Source organism: Bufo bufo, chromosome 9, assembly GCF_905171765.1.
Source record: "Bufo bufo chromosome 9, aBufBuf1.1, whole genome shotgun sequence".
Lineage (NCBI taxonomy): Eukaryota > Metazoa > Chordata > Amphibia > Anura > Bufonidae > Bufo > Bufo bufo.
In genome coordinates, this window is record NC_053397.1 from 20,988,403 (window position 1) to 21,011,145 (window position 22,743).

General features: G+C 46.4%; 1 protein-coding gene across 1 annotated transcript; it reads right to left on the reverse strand.

Moving 5' to 3' along the window:
* Positions 1-184: 184 nt before the first annotated feature.
* On the reverse strand, positions 185-21,952 carry PPP4R2 (protein phosphatase 4 regulatory subunit 2). Its single transcript, XM_040407644.1, has 9 exons — positions 21,675-21,952; positions 16,809-16,890; positions 11,045-11,215; positions 9,562-9,655; positions 6,389-6,426; positions 3,696-3,770; positions 3,198-3,338; positions 2,278-2,534; positions 185-1,468 (listed from the first exon to the last, which is right to left on the reverse strand). Exons 1-9 carry the CDS (start codon positions 21,706-21,708, stop codon positions 1,158-1,160), a joined length of 1,203 nt encoding a protein of 400 aa, XP_040263578.1. The 5' UTR covers positions 21,709-21,952; the 3' UTR covers positions 185-1,157.
* Between the last annotated feature and the right edge of the window lie 791 nt (positions 21,953-22,743).

Below are 22,743 nucleotides of genomic sequence, written 5' to 3' on the forward strand. Positions count from 1 at the left end.
GGTACAGAGAAGGATTTTTTGATTACACCAGGGAGAGGGCTACATCTTCACAATGCCCTGACCGAGAATATGGTGAATCACAGTATCTCGGGGGGGGGGGGGGGGGGGGGGGGGGGGGGGGGGGGGGGGGGGGGGTCTGGCAGTGCAGCGCTACTGGACGCAGCACTGCATTTGAACAGAGTCTAATAAGGTCTTATGTACCACAGGTCCATACAGACAACTTGCTCAGAACCAGAATATAGCAGCCAATGACATTGATGAGGCCCTCAGTTATCGCCACACGCCTCCGATATTAACTGTGGAATGCGCCATTGGAAGCCTTATTACAGTAGTGATTCTGCAGGAGATTGTCACCGTTATACGGTGCTAAATAGAGCCGCGAGGACCCGGTCTGACGCCACACGGCTCGGTGAAGTGCATGACATCAGTGCATACAAAAAAAAAAAAAGAAAAGTAGAGGAAAATATTCCCAAAATGGTAAAACGAGACTGAATAGTGAACTGACACTGCGCCTGGACGATACCAGCTTCCAACATGGGCGCACTTGATGCCCTTCATGCCCCCCATTTTCTAACAACAGAAGTCAGGTGCAATTTCATTTTGGTTAAGAAGGCAAAAGGTTTTGAGGGGAGCGAAGACTAACACATTCACTGCCATAGGAATTAGTGTGGAGAGGAAACAAGGTTCCTATGAAATATATAAGGAACCAAAAAAAAAAAAAAAAAAACACCGTCTAAAGTTTAGCTGAAATGAACTTCAATGACAGGCAGGGACAAGACGCCCTAGAGCTTACTTTTTTCCATTTCTAACCAAAAAAAAAAAAGTGGAAAATCCTCAAAAAAACACCTTCCAGTTTAAAAACCTTTCTGAATAATAAAAAAAAAAATGTTTAATCTATACACAAACCACCGATTTGACCAAATGAACAAGTCAGCGGCGAACAGAACCTGAAGGGTTGAGAGATTCACAGTTCTGACATGGGGTGAATAAAGCTCAGTATCTACTCCAGAAAAAAAAAAAAAAAAGTTTTTTTTTGTGTTTTTTTTCACAATCTGCCCTTTGTAAAACTAAAGGTCCGCTTTTTATTAAGTAAAATTTGTATACAGTGTAAAAACAGAACTGTCTGGAAAATACTGCGTCTCTAGGTGTCAGTGGAGTTAGTCTTGTTCCATGGGTTCGTCTGCTACATCTGTGGCCTCCTCACTGTTATCCATGGGAGACTCGGGAGGGATTTCAGGGGTCTTTTCAAAAGTTTCTGGGTGCTCAGCTTCAGTGCACTCGGAGTCGGCTTCACTTGTCGAGGTCGTGCTTTCGGCTTCGTCTGTGCTCTCGCTGACCTGAGGTTCGGTCGCCTCAGACTCCTCCATGTGATGGGATTCCTCGGGGGTCTCTTCAGTTACACACACGTCGTCAGCGGTTTCCTTGTCAGCCTCTTCGGCCGCAGATTCGCTTGATGTCACTAAAGATTCTGCAGAGAACACAAATGAGGATGACAAAGAAGAAATGAACTCTGGGTCCCTCAGAAGACGCTTCTGTCATGTGCTTAGAGGGAGATTTCCCATCTTGTCAAGTGATGGCATATCACCATCATCCGATGCAGAGGATTGCAGCACTGATTGAGGGCCGCCTTCCCAAGTACGTGACCGTGACGCCACGTCAACCTGCTGCGCAGGTAATCGTAGCCACCACTAGTCACAGCAATGGGTGGCTGCTGCGCATGGAAAAACGGTAAAAGGGACACAGCTAAAACAACACTACAGCCTACTCACTCAGGACCAGTTGGGAGCCCAAGAGATTGGACCTCAATCAAACTGGTAGCATATCCTTACAGTATGCCATCGCTTTAACAGACTGAATACCCCTTTAATGCAGATGAAGTGAATGAATGCAACATGCTCAAAAGCAAGTTTGGCAGCTTTAACATAGCCATAAATATTCAAGAGCAAAAAAAAAAACACTACAGGTGTATTACCATGTAGCATTAGGGCTCTACATAGGAGGTCTATACCAAGGCTGTGAGCTTTAGATGCCAGCTTCACTAGCACTGAGCATAACTGGGGCAAAGCTGAACAATCACCTGTCTCCTGGTGATGACGCCCACTAGGCGATAGACCACCAACCTACTTTCCTGCCAATTACTGGCACATCTATGCACCCCCAATTATCCCCCTTGACAGCACCATTAGCCATGCATATCATTGACTAAATATATAACCTGCATATCAGCAAGTTTGAGCATTAAATCAATATACCACAGTGCACAGGATAGTCCCCCACCTTCCGCAGTAAGATCTGCATCACAACTGTCTTGCTCTGCCTCTTCACTTGTGCATACAGCTTCTGCTTCGTCAGGCATTTCACTGGATGACTGGCTGGAAGAAGGGTCCAAGGGGGCAGTTTCCTCTTCTTCCTCCTCCTCCTCTTCTGTGTCGAACTTCAGTCTCTTTACCTCATGCTTCTCTGTCGCATCTTCCTCCATATGCTTGTTCTTTACAGTACTGGACGGAGAACTTTCATCTGGGGACAGGGAATCGCTGCAGAGACAAATCATTGTAACGTTTAACAATGGGACAGATCAAGCGATCCATCAAAACACTCAATTGTTGTTGTTGGGTAACTTTTGTGCATCAGACTGGGAACTAATGCAAACTACTGGAGGCGTCAAGGCTGCAGACTGGAACTGGTGTAGCACATTTGTATTCATATACCCCCGGTTCGAGAAGAGTTTGGCGGCGATTCTTATATTGAGATTTTATCCGAGCATTACACCATTCTTATGTGACTGACCCCATTATACTAGAAGCCTAATGCTGGATTTACAGAGCCCGATGGAGCAGGGGATTATCGGGAAGGAAGCATTACCCCCTGATAAATGCCTGCTCCTCAGTGGAGGTGAAGAGCTGGATCTACATGCAGCGATCACCTCCACTGCCATCGCTCATCCTCATACACACAGTCATTGTTTCTGGGCAGCAGATCGCTGTTCACACTGAGGTGACTGCATGCTCATGGGGTGATCTGTGGAACTTATACACGAGCAGATTATCAGGAACGAGCGTTCGTACGAACATTCATTCTCGATAATCTGGCAATGCAAATGCAGCTTAAAACTTCCTGCTCCAGAGATCTGTCGGTACAAAACTACACGGCCATATTCAAGTGTACCAGTTCAGTATGACAATTAAGCAATTACTAACCTGTCAGCTTCGTCTTTCTGTTGTTCTTCAGAGTCTTTGTTCTCGCCACCATCAGGCAAACCATTAGTTGTCATGGGACTTGTGACGGAAAGCTTCGTTCTGCTCAGTGGTCTTGGGGTTCCTGGACCATTAACATTCGATCTGCAAGACAGGATTGCGCATTCGCTTTTAAAACATTGGTGCAAAAAACTAATTAAAAGCAGTTCAGTCAAGTAGTAAAAGAAAGTACACACCTCCACTAAAGCAATACAGGGGATCTGCATTACAGGTATTTAATATACAGCTCCGTTTGATCTGAATGGGGGAAGGGGGGGGTGTTAGAACAGTCTATAAGCGCGGCCCTAGAGAATAAAAGGTGTTATCTTGTGACAGACATTGGTGGCTATCGCTATTATGTTACATTGTCCAAGTCTGATAGTCAATCGCTCTGGAAAAAGCCAAGCGGAGCGGACAGGAGACAAACTGGCATGGTGATTTTCTGTCGCTGCTGCTACATACCTGTCAGTGTAACTCTGGGAGTTTCCAGGAAACATCACACCGTTCATTCGGTTTATGCTACTTGAATTATTTTTCCTGCAAGATAAAAAAAATCATCCGATTTTAAACTGTGAAACACCAACTGCTTGAGACCAGTCTGCACGTCACCACTGTCTTTAAACGGGAATTAGACTAAAGTCTCCTGCAATCTACTGAAGGGGGATATGGAGGCTGCAGGGGCTCCGAATGCTCCAAAACCAAGCACATTTTACTAAGAATCTGCATGACGTTAAGACTGCAAATGCTGCACGACCGGTCCCATCGAATAAAAGTGACTGTGCTGGAGCGGATTGGTGGAAAGGAAGAGAAGCACTAATCTAAGAGAACACGCCCGCCGGTGTGGCAGCAGATGAATACTGGTTAATTTTGTCGCATTTTGTTTTAGACATCTGTGTAAAATAAAGTTTCAAAAACCAAACACTGCGCCTGAATTAAAAGACAAAGGGACCGATGGAAAGAAATGGTTTAACCCCCTAAGGACCCTGGGATTTTCCATTTTTGCATTTTTCACTCCCCATACTCCTAACTTTTTATTCTTCCATTCACATAGCCTTATGAGGGCTTATTTTTTGCGGGACAAGTTGTACTTTCTAATGGCACCATTTACGGTTGCATACCATGTAGTAGGGAGCGGGGAAAAAAAATCCAAATGGGGTAGAATTGGGGGGGGAAAAAAACACGCAATTATAATAAAGGTTTTGTATTTTGTATTTTTTACATTATACACTATGCGGTAAAATTGACCTGTTATCTTCATTCTCCAGGTCAGTACGTTTCCAACGATACCACACTTGTATAATTTTTCTTGCGTTTTAATACTGAAAAAAAAATTAGAACCTTTGAGGATTTTTTATTTTTTTTTTCATAACCATATTCTGACCCCTATAACTTTTTTGTAGCCATGTGTACGGGGCTGTGTGAGGGCTCATTTTTTGCGGGACGATCTGTTCTTTTCAGTGGAATCAATTTTAAGTGTGTGCGACTTTTTGATCACTTTTTATTTAAAAAATTACTGGGTAGTTGAAGTGACAAAAAAAGGCAAATTGGCTGTTTATTTTATTTCCCGCAACGCCATTTGCCGTATGCCATTAATATTGTTATATTTTAATAGTATGGGTGATGCCCATGAGGTTTATTTTTTTTTTTATTGGTTAAGTATTTTTATTTTAAGGAAAGAGGGGTGATTTGAACTTTTAGGTTTTAAATTAATTTTTTTTTTGTAAGCTTTTTTTCTTGGGTGACAATAACTGGCAATCATTCGATTTCCCATGGTACTCAGTGATGGCTAAATAGCCATCATTGAAGACTTCATTTGCACTATATCAATACAAGGCTGCCACCTAGTGGCCTGTATTGATATATACATCTAATTGACTGAGATGCAACTAACTTAGGCTACTTTCACACTACCGTTCAGAGCGGGTCCGTCTGATGTCTGCACAGACGGATCCGCTCATATAATGCAGACTTGGGATCCGTTCAGAACGGATCCGTCTGCATTATATTGTAGAAAAAATTCTAAGTGTGAAAGTAGCCTGAGCGGATCCGTCCAGACTTTACATTTAAAGTCAATGGGGGACGGATCAGTTTGAAAATTGAGCCATATTGGGTCAACTTCAAACGGATCCGTCCCCATTGACTTACATTGTAAGTCTGGATGGATCCGCTTGCCTCCGCACGGCCAGGCAGACACCCGAACGCTGCAAGCAGCGTTCAGGTGTCCGCCTGCTGAGCGGAGCGGAGGCTGAACGCTGCCAGACAGATGCATTCTGAGCGGATCCGCGTCCACTCAGAATGCATTGGGGCTGGACGGTTGCGTTCGGGGCCGCTTGCGAGCCCCTTCAAACGGAGCTCACAAGTGGACACCTGAACGCTAGTGTGAAAGTAGCCTAAGCTACAAATTTTGCCACAAAACTCTGGCACCCAGTAACCCAGACAAGTCGGTGTAATGTTAGACAAAAACGTTTAATTAGGCACCAAATTTATCATCCAGGCTGAGCCACTACGTTGTCCGCATTTTAGAAAGGATTAGTAAATCTGCCTCAGCGTGCTTAGACTGACATCAGGTGCATCTGAATGGAAATCTGATCACAGCGTTATGCTTTTCATATGCACTTGGATTACGTTTATACACATTCTTCAGGACCCACAATGTTACGACATACTACTGCGTGTAACAGGCCTTCAAATAAGAGGGTTGGACCATAGTACAGGTGCCCTACCAACTGTATCCTAGGGGCTTACTGTTCAACGGCTACAAAGCAAAATCGACCTGCTGTCCCATTTTTAGGGCACGCTACATTTTTTCAAACCACAGAATATCCGACCATTTTCCTCTCTCCAGAAATATGAGAATAAGTAGAGGTAGATCTAGCGAGGTTACAATTTTTAAACCGCTTGTATTAAAACGGTCATATAAAAAATAAAATTAAAAAAAAGTTCACCTCCCCTCCCTCTCCCCAGAAGCAGTGTGCCAGCCTTGCACTATGACTGGTAGTGCGGGTAAGCCCCATTCATCCTGTGATATTAACAGCCCATAGACAGGGTTTTTGCAGTGATGGCATTATAGTCTTATTTCCCGTTTACAATGCTACTACCGTAGACAGGCCACCAAGACTTCCTTAACCCAAATTGTTTTAAGAAATGACACTTACTCAGAAGAAGGGTAGACACAGCTTACAACCATGACGTTCTGTAAAAGAAAATGATTTTTTTTTTTATATATATTCCTGATACTTACGCGCCCAGCCCTGTTTGCTGTGCAGGATAGGATATAATATAATATAATAATATATACACACACACACACACACACATATATACACACACTGCCTGTCCAAAAAAAAAAAAAGTTGTTGGACCGCCTTTAGCTTTGATTACGGGACGCATTTGCTGTGGCATTGATACGATAAGCTTCTGCAACGTCACAAGATTTATTTCCATCCAGTGTTGCATTAATTTCCCCCCAAGATCTTACATTGATGATGGTAGAGTCTGACCGCTGCGCAAAGCCTTCTCCAGCACATCCCAAAGATTCTCAATGGGGTTAAGGTCTGGACTCTGTGGTGGCCAATCCATGTGTGAAGATGATGTCTCATGCTCCCTGAACTACTCTCTCACAATTTGAGCCCGATGAATCCTGGCATTGTCATCTTGGAATATGCCCGTGCCATCAGGTAAGAACAAATCCATTGCTGGAATAACCTGGTCGTTCAGTACGTTCAGGTAGTCCGCTGACCTCATTCTTGGAGCACATACTGTTGCTGAACCTAGACCTGACCAACTGCAGCAACCCCAGATCCTAGCACTGCCCCCACAGGCTTGTACAGGAGGCACTAGGCATGATGGGGGCATCACTTCATCTGCCTCTCTTCTTACCCGGATGCGCCCATCACTCTGGAACAGGGTAAATCTGAACTCCTCAGACCACATCACCTTCTTCCATTGCTCCAGAGTCCAATCTTTATGCCCCCTAGCAAATTTAAGCCTTTTTTTCTGGTTTGCTTCACTGATTAGTGGTTTTCTTACGGTTACACAGCTGTTCAGTCCCAATTCCTTGAGTTCCCTTCGCATTGTGTGTGTGGAAATGCTCTTACTTTCACTATTAAACATAGCCCTGAGTTCTACTGTTGTTTTTCTTCGATTTGATTTCACCAAACGTTTAAGTGATCGCCGATCATTCAGGATTTCTTTCCCGGCACATTTCTTCCTCGGATACGATGGGTCCCCACTATCCTTCCAGTTTTTAATAATGCGTTGGACAGTTCTTAACCCAATTGTAGTAGTTTCTGCAATCTCCTTAGATGTTTTATCTGCTTGATGCCAATGATTTGACCCTTCTCAAACAGACTAACATCTTTTCCACGACCACGAGATGTGTCTTTCGACATGAATGTTCAAGAAATGAGAAGCAACTCATTGCACCAGTCGGGGTTAAATAACTCGTTGCCAGCTGAAAGATAATCGCCCATGCAGTAATTATCCAATAGGAGGCTCAGAACTATTTGCTTAGTTAAATCCAGGTGGCGACTTTTTGTTTTGGACAGGCAGTGTGTATTACAAGGTTATATTTCATATGTTTGTATAACATTTGATAATAAACAGAACATTTATATCAGTTTCTTCGTATTGTCTTCATTTGGTAAATAGAGCGATATGAGTTAATAAGTAGTTAACACTATAGACCAGGCATGCTCAACCTGCGGCCCTCTAGCTGTTGCAAAACTACAACTCCCAGCATGCCCGAACAGACCACAGCTATCAGCCTACAGCAGGGCATTGTGGGAGTTGTAGTTTTACAACAGCTGGAGGGCCGCAGGTTGAGCATGCTTGCTGTAGACTTTGCACAGGCATTAAATAATGTAGCTAAATAACATTTCGAATATGTGCGTTTGCGTGTAGAAACGCAAGACTACAATTGTACACACAGGCATCCACACATTTTCATTTATCTATAATATATACACACACATCCATCTTGGACTATCTACATATGTGTATGTACCCATGTTACACGCACACAATTTGTCATCATTTATGCATATATGATACGCATAATATATTTGTAAGGACAGTAGTATATATATATATATATATATATATATATATATATATATATATATATATATATATATATATACATACACACACACATGCATTTATCTTAAGTATTAATGAATTAGTTATTATATATTTTTATAAAATAAATATGACAGGTAAATAATATTAACATCAGTCTAGAAAATCATCTATAGTTAAGGGAAAATCAGTTTGGTATGGTGTTTAGGTAGCTCGGGTTCCATAGAGACCAGTATTTTTTTGTTTTTCCTAAAGATGGCGAATATGACGCATATTTAATTTCCATACTGTGTGCGTATGAGACCGATGTCCAAATTTCTGTGATTGTATGATTTTTAAACAATTGCCTGTGGCCGATACAGAAAATACATACTTAAGAGATGAGCGAATTTCATATTTTGAAATTAGTTTACGCTTCGTTTGGTGGTAAAAGCAGAATTGCGTTATGGATTCCGTTACCACGGACCATAATGCAATTCTATGACTGAATGCCTTTAGAGGCATTCCGTTATAATAGAAGTCTATGGGCTGCAAAACGGATCTGTCCCGTTTCCATTATGCAGGGGAGTCCTCTCCCGCATAACGGAAACGGGACAGTTCCGTTTTGCAGCCCATAGACTTCTATTATAAACGGAATGCCTCTAAAGGCATTCAGTCATAGAATTGCATTATGGTCCGTGGTAACGGAATCCATAACGCAATTCTGCTTTTACCACCAAACCAAGCGTGAACGAATTTCAAAATATGAAATTCGCTCATCTATAACACTTACCTACTACCCGCCGCTCTGGTCCTCTGCACTGCTTCCATCTTCTGGTCCCTGCATCGTTTTTTTCTGCCACTGCAGGGCATGGTCACATGCTCCACTGCAGCCAGTAACCGGCTTCAGCGGTGAGGTGCTGCTTGTGGCTACATCACCGCTGAAGCCAATCTTTGGCTGGAATTGTGCACATGACTGTGACCATGCACTGCTGAAAGAAAACTGGGCAGCGCCCGGAACATGGACACAGCAGAGGTGGTGCGGAGCAGGCAAGTAAACAAGTGCCTGTAGCCTGCCCCCTGAAAACAGAAGATGCACTCGTTTCAGGGGACAGGCTACAGACTCTTGCTTAAAAATCCTAATTACCCGAAAACCCCTTTAAGCTATTGTTCCCAGTTAAACATTTGGGACTTTGAAGAGGTCAACTAATGTTCCTGCGTAGGTATTAATGCCAAGCAGTCAAAAAAAGAAGAAAAAAAAAAAAAGTACCTTTTCCACTCCTCTCAGAAACTTCTCGGTGCCAGTGTAATTCCTCCGGGGGTCAGTAACTAGCTCACAAAGTCGCTGAATAGTAAACGGTATCCTTCAAAAGAAGAAAGCAAGATTAGAAGTAATAGTAATGGATGCAAATATGCTTGATGAAAACTGGTGGTGACAAAGTATAAACAGATCAGGAATGGGAAGATGTATGCAAGTAAAATGCTGTACGTGTCAGGCTGATCTACTCTTGTGTGAACAGGCCCTAAGACAAACAAAGCTACTCAAAAGCATTGGTCTCCAAAGTGCGGCTTCATGGCAGTCCCACAACTACAACTCCCAGCATTCTGACAGCTTGTAGCTGGTGGGAGCTATCGTTTTTAACTGCTGGAGATTCGGGGGTTGAAGATATCTGCTCTACAGCTTGATAACCCTCTAATCTAAAGTATTGCTGCACACAGCTCATAACCATCGCCTGAACCTGAGGGACAAGCGGAAATAAAATAAGGTTTCTGGCTCAGTCCAAAGCCTTGAACACAGCTGTGACGTTGCTCTGAAGTATTGTGCAATACTAGCTAATGCTGCCAAAGCCAAGTTTTTATGATTATAATCACACAGATGAAAAAATGCAGCTAGGGTTCTCAAGCTGTTGCTACAAAGACATGCTGGGAGCTGTAGTTTCACAACAACTTGAAAGCCAAAAGGTTAAACATGACTAAATAAAAAATTAAAGGGGAAGTCTGGGATTGTTATATTGATGACCTATCCTGAGGACAGGCCATCAATATCTGATCGGTGGAGGTCTGACCAATCAGCTGTTTGAAGAGGATGCAGAGCTCCTCTTTCTAGGCTAGCGACATCCCATACATCGGGGCAGGGCTGTTGAAACCCTTTAGTAAAGTAGCCCAGCTTTAGATTAGCAGAAAACCTGTTTCCTTGGTTCGCCATTTCCTAGGATATGCAATCACTTTACGATCGATCGGTGGGGAGCCTGACCTCTGGGGCCACACGATTCCAAGGACAAAGGTCATGCATCGCTGTGCAGGTAAAAAACTGCGAAGGGGGCACATTTGTTAAAACAGTGCTGCAGACCCTTCATTCTAAGGTGGGTGTCCCAGAGGACAGGTAATGGCATACCCCAGTTGTGGAGCACTCAAGCAAAGAGAATCCTGTTAGGCGATCCCACCGCAATTCAATGAGAGGTGAACAGGGCCAACTGCAAAGAAAAAAATCCCCCTCCCTTCAACAAAGGAAGTGTGTACTAAAGAATTTTTACTTTTATTGTCTCACTTATTTTTAAGAGAAAAATAAAAGTTACGTATTATTTTTTCACAAAGGTAGACTCAGTCTAACACAGTATAATATTGGGACCACTGAGCAATCAGAGGAGAGGTCAGGATGGACCATCCACCTCACATCGTGACCATACCCCAGTGTTATGGCATTTTTATAATAATTGATCCAATTATTGAAATTCAAGTCAAATGTTACATACCCATTAAAACCAGTAACAATTTTAAGTATTCTTTCCTTCATTTCATCAAAGGGGATGTACTCCACATTAGGATTAGGTGGCCCTCTGGGCTCTGGTGCAGATGATTTGAAGTCGTCCATCACCGTTTCAAGTTTGAACATGAAGTAATCTTTAAACTGAGGCCACTGGACTCTGGGGGGGAAACAAAAGGAAAGATTGTTTTCAACTAAACTGGGCAGAAACAGCTGAACAAGACAAAATGTGGAATTTCACAGCTTATAACGGCAAAACTCAGTTTAAAGCCTCATGCACACGGGCGTTGTTTTGGTCCGCATCCGAGCCGCAGTTTTGCCGGCTCGGGTGCGGACCCATTCACTTCATCGGGGCCGCAAACTATGCAGAAAGCAGTCCGTGTGCCGTCCGCATCCGTTGCTCCGTTCCGTGGCCCAGCAAAAAAAATAACATGCCCTATTCCTGTCCGCGCTTTGCAGACAAGAATAGGCAGTTATATTAAAGGCTGTCTGTGCCGTTCCGCATATTACGGAACACGCACCGACGCCATCCGTGTTTTGCGGATATGCGATTGGCGGACCTCAAAAAACTGAACGGTTGTGAGCATGTAGCCTAAGGGTCCATTCACACGTCCACAAAATGGGTCCGCATCAGTTCCGCAATTTTGTGGAACATGTGCAGACCCATTAATTTTTAATAGCGCCGGAATGTTCTGTCCACATCCGCACTTCGGGATCCGCTAAAAAACAGAACATGTCCTGTTCTTGTCCGTCAATTGCGGACAAGAAAAGGCATTTTCTATTAGAGTGCCGGCGATGTGAGGTCCGCAAAATGCGGAACGCACATTGCCGGTGTCAGTGTTTTGCGGATCCACAAAACACATACGGACGTGTGAATAGACCCTAAAACGTTTTTCCGCTTGTGCCAGCGTCAGTAAAGCTGCTTTCATCAGTATTTACTGACAGGATCAGCCCGTCAAGGACACTTGCAGGCTTTGTGTCGAGCACGTTACTCCCCATCATCCAGCTTGCTCATACTAAGGCACTTTTGGGTGAGAGACATTGTTGCTCAGCAAATTCTGGATGAGATCCAGTCTAGTAACATTTCACTACACAAGAACACAGAGCTCAGTCAGAGCCAAGGCTCCAGGAAGGCTTATACTGCAAGCCGGGTAGTGACAGAGGATCGCACAGAGATGGCCTCTAAGAGCACAGATTTATCCAAGTTAAAGGGGCTGTTCCACAAAGAGCCAAGCCCGGCTTCTCGAGCCTCTGACAATCAGCTGTTATGGCGAGGGCTGGGTCTAGGCACACATTTCCCATGCAGCACCCCGATTCTACATAGGGTAAGGCTTTCACACTGGCGTTTTGGCTTTCCGTTTGCGAGATCCGTCATGGGCTCTCACACACGGTCCAAAACGGATCAGTTTTGCCCTAATGCATTCTGAATGGAAAAGGATCCGCTCAGAATGCATCAGTTTGCCTCGGATCTGTCTCCATTCCGCTCTGGAGGCCGCCTGCAGCGTTTTGCTGACCGCTTGACGAAACTGAGCCAAATGGATGCGTCCTGGCACACAATGCAAGTCAATGGGGACGGATCCGTTTTCTCTGACACAATCTGGCACAACAGAAAACTGATCCGTCCTCCATTGACTTTCAATTGAGTTCATGGCAGATCCGTCTTGGCTATGTTACAGATAGTACAAACAGATCCGTTCGTGACGGATGCATGAGGTTGTATTATTGTAACGGATCCGTTTTTGCAAATCCATGACGGATCCGCCCAAAACGCAAGTGTGAAAGTAGCCTAAGACTTATGGAGGTTGCTGACCCTGTATTATAGGGACCACCATTCATACGTAACTCTGTGGCTGCATCTTTCCCCAGCGATAACTACTGAGCACCGCAGGCCGTCCACAAGCGCTGTCAGCTTTAGTTTTGCAACCGTTGGAAGCGATTCTGTCCTATGGGATACTTCTCCGTCATAAGTGTCACTGTCCATTTTCACACTGACAGTTACCAGAGGTTTACCCTCTCACGTTCTATCCCCCTCGCCTACCCTTATTCACAATCGGTTATTCAGGTCGCAGCAGTATTTCTAAGTCAAATCCAGGAACGAAATTTAGACGAAGAAAAAGTATAACGGAAAGATTTCCAGATTTGAGCGTCTTCCGAGCTTTGGACCTACGCCTTGATACATATCCGAATGCAAAATGTGCAAGTGTGAATGTGGCCTCATACTGTGAGAGGGGCAAGTCCCAGCCTCCTCTAAAGCTTGTATCAGAGCAGGGGCCAAGCATGTAGAAAGAAAAAACACAAACACATTCATCTCACACTATTTATATGATCTAGTGCCGGGTTTATACAGCAAACTATATTTAATGGCATTTTGCAGCCAAAATATTACACAATACATTCCTCAGGATATTTCTGCGGAGGTTGAGAGCAGGTTTTTTTTTTTCTTTATTTCCCTCCTCGATAAACATAACCCTCATCTCTATACACATATTAACCAAACTATTCATTGCTGCAGAGAAATTGTGAAAACCCTGTTCCTCCCCACACTTTCTCAAAGTCATTATATATAAATGCTGCAGATCCATGTAGAAAACATCAATTTACCAAATCATCCTACTATATAAACTCACTGAATTAGCCTTTCATGTGACTTCATGTTCACATCTGTGTTACAGTGAATGTGATTGGTCAAATTTAGATTGTCGGGAAGTAGGACGCCCGCTAATAAGGCCAGTCTAAAGGGGCACAACCCCTAACTAATACTCAGTCAGGAGGTTTCATTGGTAAGGGTCCAGTTGCTGATGGCTACAGTAAAGTTGAGAGATTAGCCAACATATCCTACTGTGGAGGACATGTCTGAGCCCGAGCACCGCACCAAGGTTTCTCAAGTAGCTCGGGTCCTAACACTCACCTACCTGAGCCGTAAGGGCAATACCAGGGGCCGGTGTTCGGGCTCAGACATGTCCTCCACAGTAGGATATGTTGGCTAATCTCACAATTTTAACATCAGTTTGAGGGTTTAGTAAGTCCGTAAAGTGCACTTGACTTTGTTATATTTATTATCACATCCACATAATTGCTATCTTGTGTAGGATGTAGAGTTGTTGCGATACCAAATTTTTGATTCGGTTTCGATACCATGAAAAAGTATTGCGATACTCGATACCATTCGATACCACGCGAAAAAAATAAACAAAAAAAGCCACGTGCATTCCTCATTTTTAAAAATGGCGAATCGCGCAGTTTTTATTTTATTTTTTCTGTTCCGGCATTCACCACCTAGATTTTTTTTTAATATTTTAATAGTTTGGACTTTTCTGACGTGGCAATGTAATATGTTTATTTATATATTTTATATGTGAAATTGGGAAAAGGGGGGTGATTTATACTTCATATTTTAGTGTTTTTTTTTTTTTAACTTTTTATTTAATAACTATTTCCCCCCTTAGGGGCTAGAACCTGGGATCTTTCATCCCTTTTCCTATTCACCCTGATAGATCTCTATCAGGGTGAATAGGACTCCACACTGTCCCTGCTGCTCTGTGCTTTGTGCACACAGCATCAGGGATGTTACCATGGCAACCAGGGCTTCTGTAGCCTCTTGGCTGCCATGGTAACCGATCGGAGCCCCAGGCTTACACAGCTGGGGCTCCGATCAGAAGCTGCCACTGCACCACCAATGAGGGGGAGTGGAGAGGTCCCTGTGGCCACTGCCACCAATGATTTTAATACTGGAGGGTTGAGAGGGGCCGGCGCACTGTGCCACCAATGATTTTAATGGGATGGGGGGATTGAGAGGGGGGGCACACTGCACCACCAATGATTTTACCCCTTTATACAGGAGGCGGGTACTAGCAGATCAGCGGCAGTTAACTGCCGCTGATCGCAGCTCCCTGTCAGGGGCAGGGTGCCGGCAATGCGATTCTGCTGCCGGCACCCGCCTCCTGTATGTGTTAAAGACTGACTACTGTATATGAGTCCAGACTTTCACTATTAGGCCACACAGAGCGGCACCCAGCGATGTCTCAGCACTCACCATTTAGTCCTGGGCGCCGCTCCGTTCGCCCGCAGTGCCCCATTACTGTCTCCTCTCCTGCTCCACATGCTGCTGATTACTATCGGAGCGATGGGAGGAGACATCAGCTTCACTAGTGGGCGTTCCTTCTCCCTGGCTGTAGCGCTGTCCAATCGCAGCGCAGGGAAAAGGAACGCCCACTAGTGAAGCTGATGTCTCCTCCCATCGCTCCGATAGTAATCCTATCATTGGTGGCGCAGTGCGCCCGCCCCTCCTCCGCCCCTCTCTTCTCATTGCCGCCCCTCCTCCCCCCCCTCTCTTCTCATTGCCGCCCCTCCTCCGCCCCTCTCTTCTCATTGCCGCCCCTCCTCCGCCCCTCTCTTCTCATTGGTGGCAGCGGCAGCAGCACAGGGGGAGGGAGGACAGCTTCCTTCTCCCCGTGCTGCTGAGAGAGAACATGAGCGCGCCGATAGCAGCGCGCTCATGTTCAGAGATACTAGACTGCGCAGAAGCGCAGCCCAGTATCGAAAAAAACGGAAATCCCGGTATCGTATCGATACCGGGACAAAAGTATCGATTGGGTATCGAAATTTCGATACCCGCAACAACCCTAGTAGGATGTCTATTGTGGTACTTGTGGTCCGCTGCGGGCATCCTCCACTGTATGCATTTTTGCTGGGGATCGCCATTAGCAACAGGCCACAAGTGCAGGATTTGCTCCCCAGTATATATATATGCATATGGGTTTGAGCACTTCCTGCCTGTTTAACACCACACCATTTTTTTCAGTTGGCTATAGTAAAGGCCTTACGAGTGCTGCCCTCTTTGGGTCTCTTGCAATTTTTGTAGCCTGTGTCAATGGGAGCCAAGAGGGCACAGCAAACAGCAGATTCCATGATGCTCACTGTGCAAACTTACAAGGCCTCCATGCAATCTATGGATGACATTAGCATTTTAACAAGCTTTTGAAATGTCATAGTGACCAACCAGACATTTCGATCAGTGTGCATCCTGGTGCTGAGACCTCAACAAGCATCAACAAAAAGGAGCAGGAACATTCAACTAAACGCTGGGCCCAACTGCTTCGGTTACGGTACCGATTGGCTCGCCTGAAAGTGGTGTGCGTCTTTATCCATAGGCTTCAGCGAATCAAAAGTCAATTAGTTCAAAACCTTGACGGTTAAAGGCCACAGCATTAAAAATGTATTGGCTCTGTGGAGCCAAACCTCATCTCGCCCGAAGTTGTGTGAGACCGATGAATTACTACTGTATTCATATCTGCGTATTTAAAAAAAATAATAATTAAATAAGATACCAAGGTACCAGCCAGTACTGTAGCTCACTTCAGATTCCTATTTTTTTAATTATGCAGATATGAATACCAGTAATTCACCGATGTCTCGCTCGATGAAGTTTGGCTCCTTGGAGCCAATACATTTTAAAGCTGTACGGAAACAGCATTAAAAACGAAATGTTTTGAACGAATCGACCTTGGATCTATGATCCGAAGCTCGACTCGCTTAAGCCTATTGATAGTCAATGGATTTTATATGAATCCGTATACTGCTCGCTCTGAGAACCAATCCGAAACAAAAGGGTACACAGCGCTCAGCCGAGTGCTTCTGCCCGTGGTGGTATCAGCACCCAGAAGCCCACCACTCGAAACCTTTGACATGTCACTATGACACAAATTGAGAGGAATCCCGTAAGACAGGACGTCGGCGTTCCCACCCCCACTTACATGGTCTCGCCGGTTTTCGCCACATGGCTAAGAAATTGATCCAGTTCCGGACATGCTTCCTTCTTCCCTTTTTTTTCAAAATCTAAAAAAAGGAGAAAAAAAAAAGACAAAAATTTTTTTTTTAAAGCTTCAATGATGGTCAGACATTGAAATTCTTACTTGAGCTCTAGGTCTTCACACTAGGCTTCCATTCTAGTACCGATTCTGCTTATGACTCCTGGACTGTCTATGTGCCACTGCTGCAGACAGGAGGAAGGACTCCGCTGCCACAATCCGCCAACAGAGGCGCTAATGTCAGATGAAAAGTGAAAAGGCAACCCGCTTGGGAAAGTAGATGTCAAGAATGCGCCTTAACTAACTCCATGAAACCAGTCTGAATCACATCAGGAAAAAAAAAAAAAATTGCACCGAAGCCAAAAAATCCATAGTAGACAATAATTAATTGAAATTCTAAGCATGATGTTACAATTGTGCAATAAGTACGCTCATTCACACTTGCCAAGTATCTGCCATAACCCCAAGGGCTCATGGCCACGTTACAGTCACGTGCACTCGGGCGTCTATAGGCCCCTACTGTACCCCCATGTGCCTCCTATTTCACCCAGGTGCATGTAGAGCTCATTTTATTATTCTGTATGACTCCAAAAAGGGGAAATAGTGCCATGCTCCATCAGATGCTATGGAGGTATTCTCTCCGAGAAGCACCAAACATTGTGCCATACAGAGTCCCGTACCTAGAATTCTGATACGATCTGTGCCATGCAAGAATCCAGCATGTCCAACCACTGGAACGGCTTAACTTCATCTGACACAGCCACCTAAGGATAGTCATACACTCTCGAGTTACCAAACACTCTGGTGGCCGCATGCTTTCTCCTGACAGCCCCCGTGGTCTCTCCTGCCCCACCAGCCACGTAGGTTCTGCATCGTCAGACACCTCTAGCTGCAGCTTCTCTTTCCGAGAACAAAATAGGACAATTGAAATCCAACCACAGGGATCCTTCTCTTTTTCGACATCTGCTGTTGGGGAAAGTGCCGAGACACCCCCCATTCACAATTAACAGTCAGCCAATCCTGCCGGCAGACAGGCATCTAAATGTGCATGAAAGGCTTAAAAGGGGTGGTCCGCTTTTTACTATGGATGACCTATCCTCAGGACGGATCATCAACATCTCATTGGCGGGGGTCTGACTCCCAGCACCCCCCACCAATCAGCCGTTTGAAGAGAAAGCAGCGTTTGTCCGTCCAATTCACTTGACCAGACGGGAGACGTGCCATAGAAGTGAAAGGGGGCACCATAGTTGTAATAACAATTGTGACGGCGAGCGTGCAAACAGAAACAGCGGGTTTCCGGGACCCCCCGCCGATCTGATAATCGATGACCTATCCTGAGCATAGGTCATCAAAAGTAAAAAGCGGACAACCCCTTTAACAATATGTATTTTCTATGGTTATTTATGACACGGCAACTCACAGGCGTGTGCAAGTAAAAGACCTGCAACCTCAATGGGCGCCCCACGTTTTAACACGGCTTTAAATTTCTAACATGTCGATATTTGATTTAATACTTAAAAACGCAAGAACTGATCAAATTTTTAAACTTAAGGCTAGGTCTACACGACGACATTTGTCGCGCGACACATAGGGCACAACTACACTGCGACATGTGTCGCGCAACAATTTTTATAATGATAGTCTATGGTGTTGCACTGCGACTGCGACGCGAGTTGCGGAAAAATCCATTTCGAATAGATTTTTTGTGACTGTCGTGTTGCGGTCACAGCATGTCACATGTTGCAGTGCGACACCATAGACTATCATTATAAAAATTGTCGCACAACATTGGTGCAACAAAATGTCGCGCAACACATGTTGCAGTGTGGTTGTGCCCTATGTGTCGCGCGATCGTCGTGCAGACCTAGCCTAATTGTGAATTGAAGGAATTCAGACGCCGGTCTGCTTTTTTTTTTTCCCCCTCCCATTTCTCCCAGTCAGGAATGAAATAGAAGCAGCTGAAGGTTGTGACGGCAAAAGGCTGGATTGTACTGGTCGTGCTGGGAGGGGGTGGGGGCAGAAACCCTGGAAATACTGCAGACAACCATTATCAAACTGCTCGTGTCCCAGGAGCACAGTCTAATCACACCCAGCACCGCGGCACACCCTGCTCAGTGCCCTCACATAGCTCCCCCCTAACCGTGCCCTACCAGCCCTGGCAAGACTGACAATTAAGCTGAACCCATCTCCAAGTAGGGCAGAAAACTGGATGAGCCGGGCAAGTCAGCCAGCACGGCTCTGCGCAGCGCACACATTTCTGTCTATGCTGGCTCCTGTACGTCCAGACCAGAAATAAAGGTCAGCTTCCTGCACCCTCGGGCAGACTTGTCCGGACAAATGCTCGCCGTATGTCCGTCTACTGGTGGTGAAGTCCAAAAGAACCACTAGGGTCCTGCATTCACCAGATCACAGGAGTGCAAGAATGGACCAGGAACCAAACATGTATTTTGCAAGACCAGAACTTCTAATCAGGTGCAGCGGGCCGATTATCATCATTAGAGCAACACGCCAATGGGTACACGCACACATAGCGCAATACATGCAGTTTTTTGCGAACGGATTCCCGTGCAAAAAAAAAAAAAAAAAAGCAGAGTAGTACTGTACCAGCAAAGGGTATGAGATTAAATAAATCTCATGCACACTTTACGGTTTTCTGTGCAGATGCAGAAATCCGCAATATGTCAATTATGTTTGCAGTTTTAGCTGCGGATTTCACTCTTTTCTACTCTTTATTCAATCAATTATTCGAAATTGTAGTTTGGGCGCCGAAACGCACAGGAAATTTGTGCAAATCTACTGCGCCCGTATGCAGGTACCCCAAGACTGCAAGCCTCACTCTGCAGGCTGGAACGCGCTCCCATTCACCATCATTCAGCGCAATGTAGTAGCGCGACGCCCTAAACTTAATAATGAAAAGCGCTTTTTAAACATTTACGGACAGGAGACGTCAGGAGAGGCGACAGGTCTTCTTTAAAGGGGTTTTTACAAGACTTATATACGGATGAACTATCTTCAGGATAGGTCATCAGTATCTGATAGGTAGGGGTCCGACACCCAGGACCACCACTGATCAGCTGTTTGAGAAAGCACTGGCGCTCCTGTTGGTGAGCTGAGAGAAGGCCGCTGCGCTCAGCACCGTACATTGTATAGCGGTTGTACACGGTATCCCAGCTCAGCCCCATTCACTTCAATGGGTCTGAAATGAACCTAAGCCATGTGACATCACAGGCAAAGCTGTAACAAGGCCACGGGGCCACTGCCTTGTCAAACAGGTGATCGCCGGTCCCAGGTGTAAGACCCCCACCGATCAGATACCAATAACCTATCCTGGAAGTATTAAAGTCTCAGAAAACCCCTTTAAACAAGCACCAGTTCACTTGTTATATAGTCCATCGTCACTTGCTATGCCCAGAGGTCAGCCTGTGTAACTGGACCCTAATCCTGAACAAGACCTTAAAGGGGAGACTCCTTATCTGATCAGCAGGAGAAAAATTAAAATGTATTCAATGTGACACCACTGGCCCAGAGCGGGGGTCCATGCACACGGCGTTAGCAGTGTACATCGCTGGAAGACAGAGGATTTCCCACAGTACCCCAAACCCCCACGTGGCCTCTGCACTAGCATCTTCCCAACCTCCTCATCCCCCTCCAAGCACCTTGCAGCCTTCACACTAGCACCCCCCCCCCAACCACCTTGTAGCCACCGCAATCACATCCACCCTATGTAGCCTTCACGCTTACGTCCGCACCAACCTCCGCGCAGCCTCTACAATCACATTGCCCCAAACTCCTCATAGCCTTCATGTCCGAGTCCGCCCAACCTCCTTGTAGTCTTCTCAATCGCATCCACCAATCTCCTTGACACCACACTCACATCCACCTTGTAGCTTTTATGCTTGCGCCCTCGAACCGCCTCAGTCTCTGCACTCGCGTCCCCCCCAACCTCCTTGTAAAAGTCGCACTCGCGTCTCCCCAACCTCCTCATAGCCTTTGCGTTCGCGCCCCCCCCCCTTTACAGCCTCCGCACTCTCGTCCCCAACCTCCTTGTAACCTTCTCTGCGCTCGCGTTCCTTCTCCTAATAGCCATCATGTGATCCCCCCCCCCCCCCATCCTCCTCGGAGCCTTTGCGCTCGCGCCCCCCCCCCCCATCCTCCTCGGAGCCTTTGCGCTCGCGCCCCCCCCCCATCCTCTTTGGAGCCTTTGCGCTCGCGCCCCCCCCCCCCCCAACTTAACAGCCTCCGCACTCTCGTCCCCAACCTCCTTGTAACCTTCTCTGCGCTCGAGTTCCTTCCCCTAATAGCCATCATGTCCGCCCCCAATGACCTCGCAGCCTTCGAGTCCCCCCAACCACCTCATAGCCTTGGCACTCGTGCCCCCCCCCAGTCATCTTGTAGCCTTCACCTGCCCCCCCGTGTCATCTTGTAGCCTTCACCTGCCCCCCCCCAGTCATCTTGTAGCCTTCACCTGCCCCCCCCCCCAGTCATCTTGTAGCCTTCACCTGCCCCCCCCCAGTCATCTTGTAGCCTTCACCTGCCCCCCCCCCCAGTCATCTTGTAGCCTTCACCTCCCCCCCCCCAGTCATCTTGTAGCCTTCACCTCTCCCCCCCAGTCATCTTGTAGCCTTCACCTCCCCCCCCCCCCCCCCCCCCAGTCATCTTGTAGCCTTCACCTCCCCCCCCCCCCCAGTCATCTTGTAGCCTTCCCCTCCCCCCCCCCCCTAGTCATCTTGTAGCCTTCACGTCCCCTCCCCCCATCTTGTAGCCTTCACGTCCCCCCAACCACCCTGTGGACCCTCTTGCCTCCCCCTCTACCTTTCAGAGCCTCTTGGAGCCGGTCGACGTCCATGGCCGGAAGGGGGTTGTCGCACACCGGCTGCCTCCCGAGCCTCTGAGCCACACTTTCACCTCCAGAACCAGGAGACCCCACGTAACCCCGGTTTGGGGTCTCCAGCTCCCCTCTTTCTGACAGGAATGAGAGCTCCGCAGTTTGCCGTAGCCGGTAACAGTCACAACGGCAGAGACGGAAACAGCTTCAGGAACGAGGAGCGAAAGCCTTCGTTCAATATGGCGCTCGTGACGTCACCGGGACCGCGCACAAGAGGAGGAGGAGGCGGCGGCAGCGCGCTTCTCTACAGAGAGAGTCGCGGAAACGCGCACGTCAGAGGAGAGGGGCGCGCACGTAGTTTTTCTAGCCGGCTGCGTTGTGATTGGTGGTTCTCCAATGACGTCATGCTGTCTGAGCAGCTGGAGCTCCTGGTTTCTGTGACCTGCCTGCTTCTTCCCACCATGGCACAGGGTGTTACTGGCTTCTGCGACCGTGGAACTACAACACCCAGCATCCCCTGCTGTCAAAACAGAATAAACTGAGGCTATGGCTACCTGTCCAGTGTGATCTCTGTCTTCATCTTTCAGAAAAGTCAAATCTGACTCCATTAACCACCTTAGGGTGGGGGTCACTTAAAGGGCATCTGTCAGCAGTTCTGTCCCTATGACACTGGCTGACCTGTTACATGTGCACTTGGCAGCTGAAGGCATCTGTGTTGGTCCCATGTTCCTATGTGCCCGCAGTGCTGAGAAAAATGATGTTTTATTATATGCAAATGAGCCTCTAGGAGCAACGGGGGCGTTGACGTTACACCTAGAGGCTCAGCTCTCTCTGAAACTATCACGCCCCTGCACTTTGATTGACAGGGCAAGTGAAAGCATCATCACACCTGGTCCTGTCAATCAAAGTGCAGAGGGTGCTGGTGTTCTAACAAAAATCCTTACTTCGTGAAAATACCTTACGCCTCGTGACTTCCAGGACGTGTGAAGCCTCAACTTCCGGACGTGTGCACCTCAGCGCAAGCGCACTACCACGGGTAAGGTAAAATTACTCACG

Excerpts from the sequence above, each read along its gene's own strand:
- PPP4R2 (XM_040407644.1), bottom strand. The coding sequence starts at position 21,708 with ATGGACGTCGACCGGCTCCAAGAGGCTCTGAAAG. Across the intron at positions 3,339-3,695 it reads TCCCAGAGTTACACTGACAG|ATCGAATGTTAATGGTCCAG; the intron begins GTATGTAGCAGC and ends CCTGTCTTGCAG. Across the intron at positions 2,535-3,197 it reads CAGAAAGACGAAGCTGACAG|CGATTCCCTGTCCCCAGATG; the intron begins GTTAGTAATTGC and ends TTGTCTCTGCAG.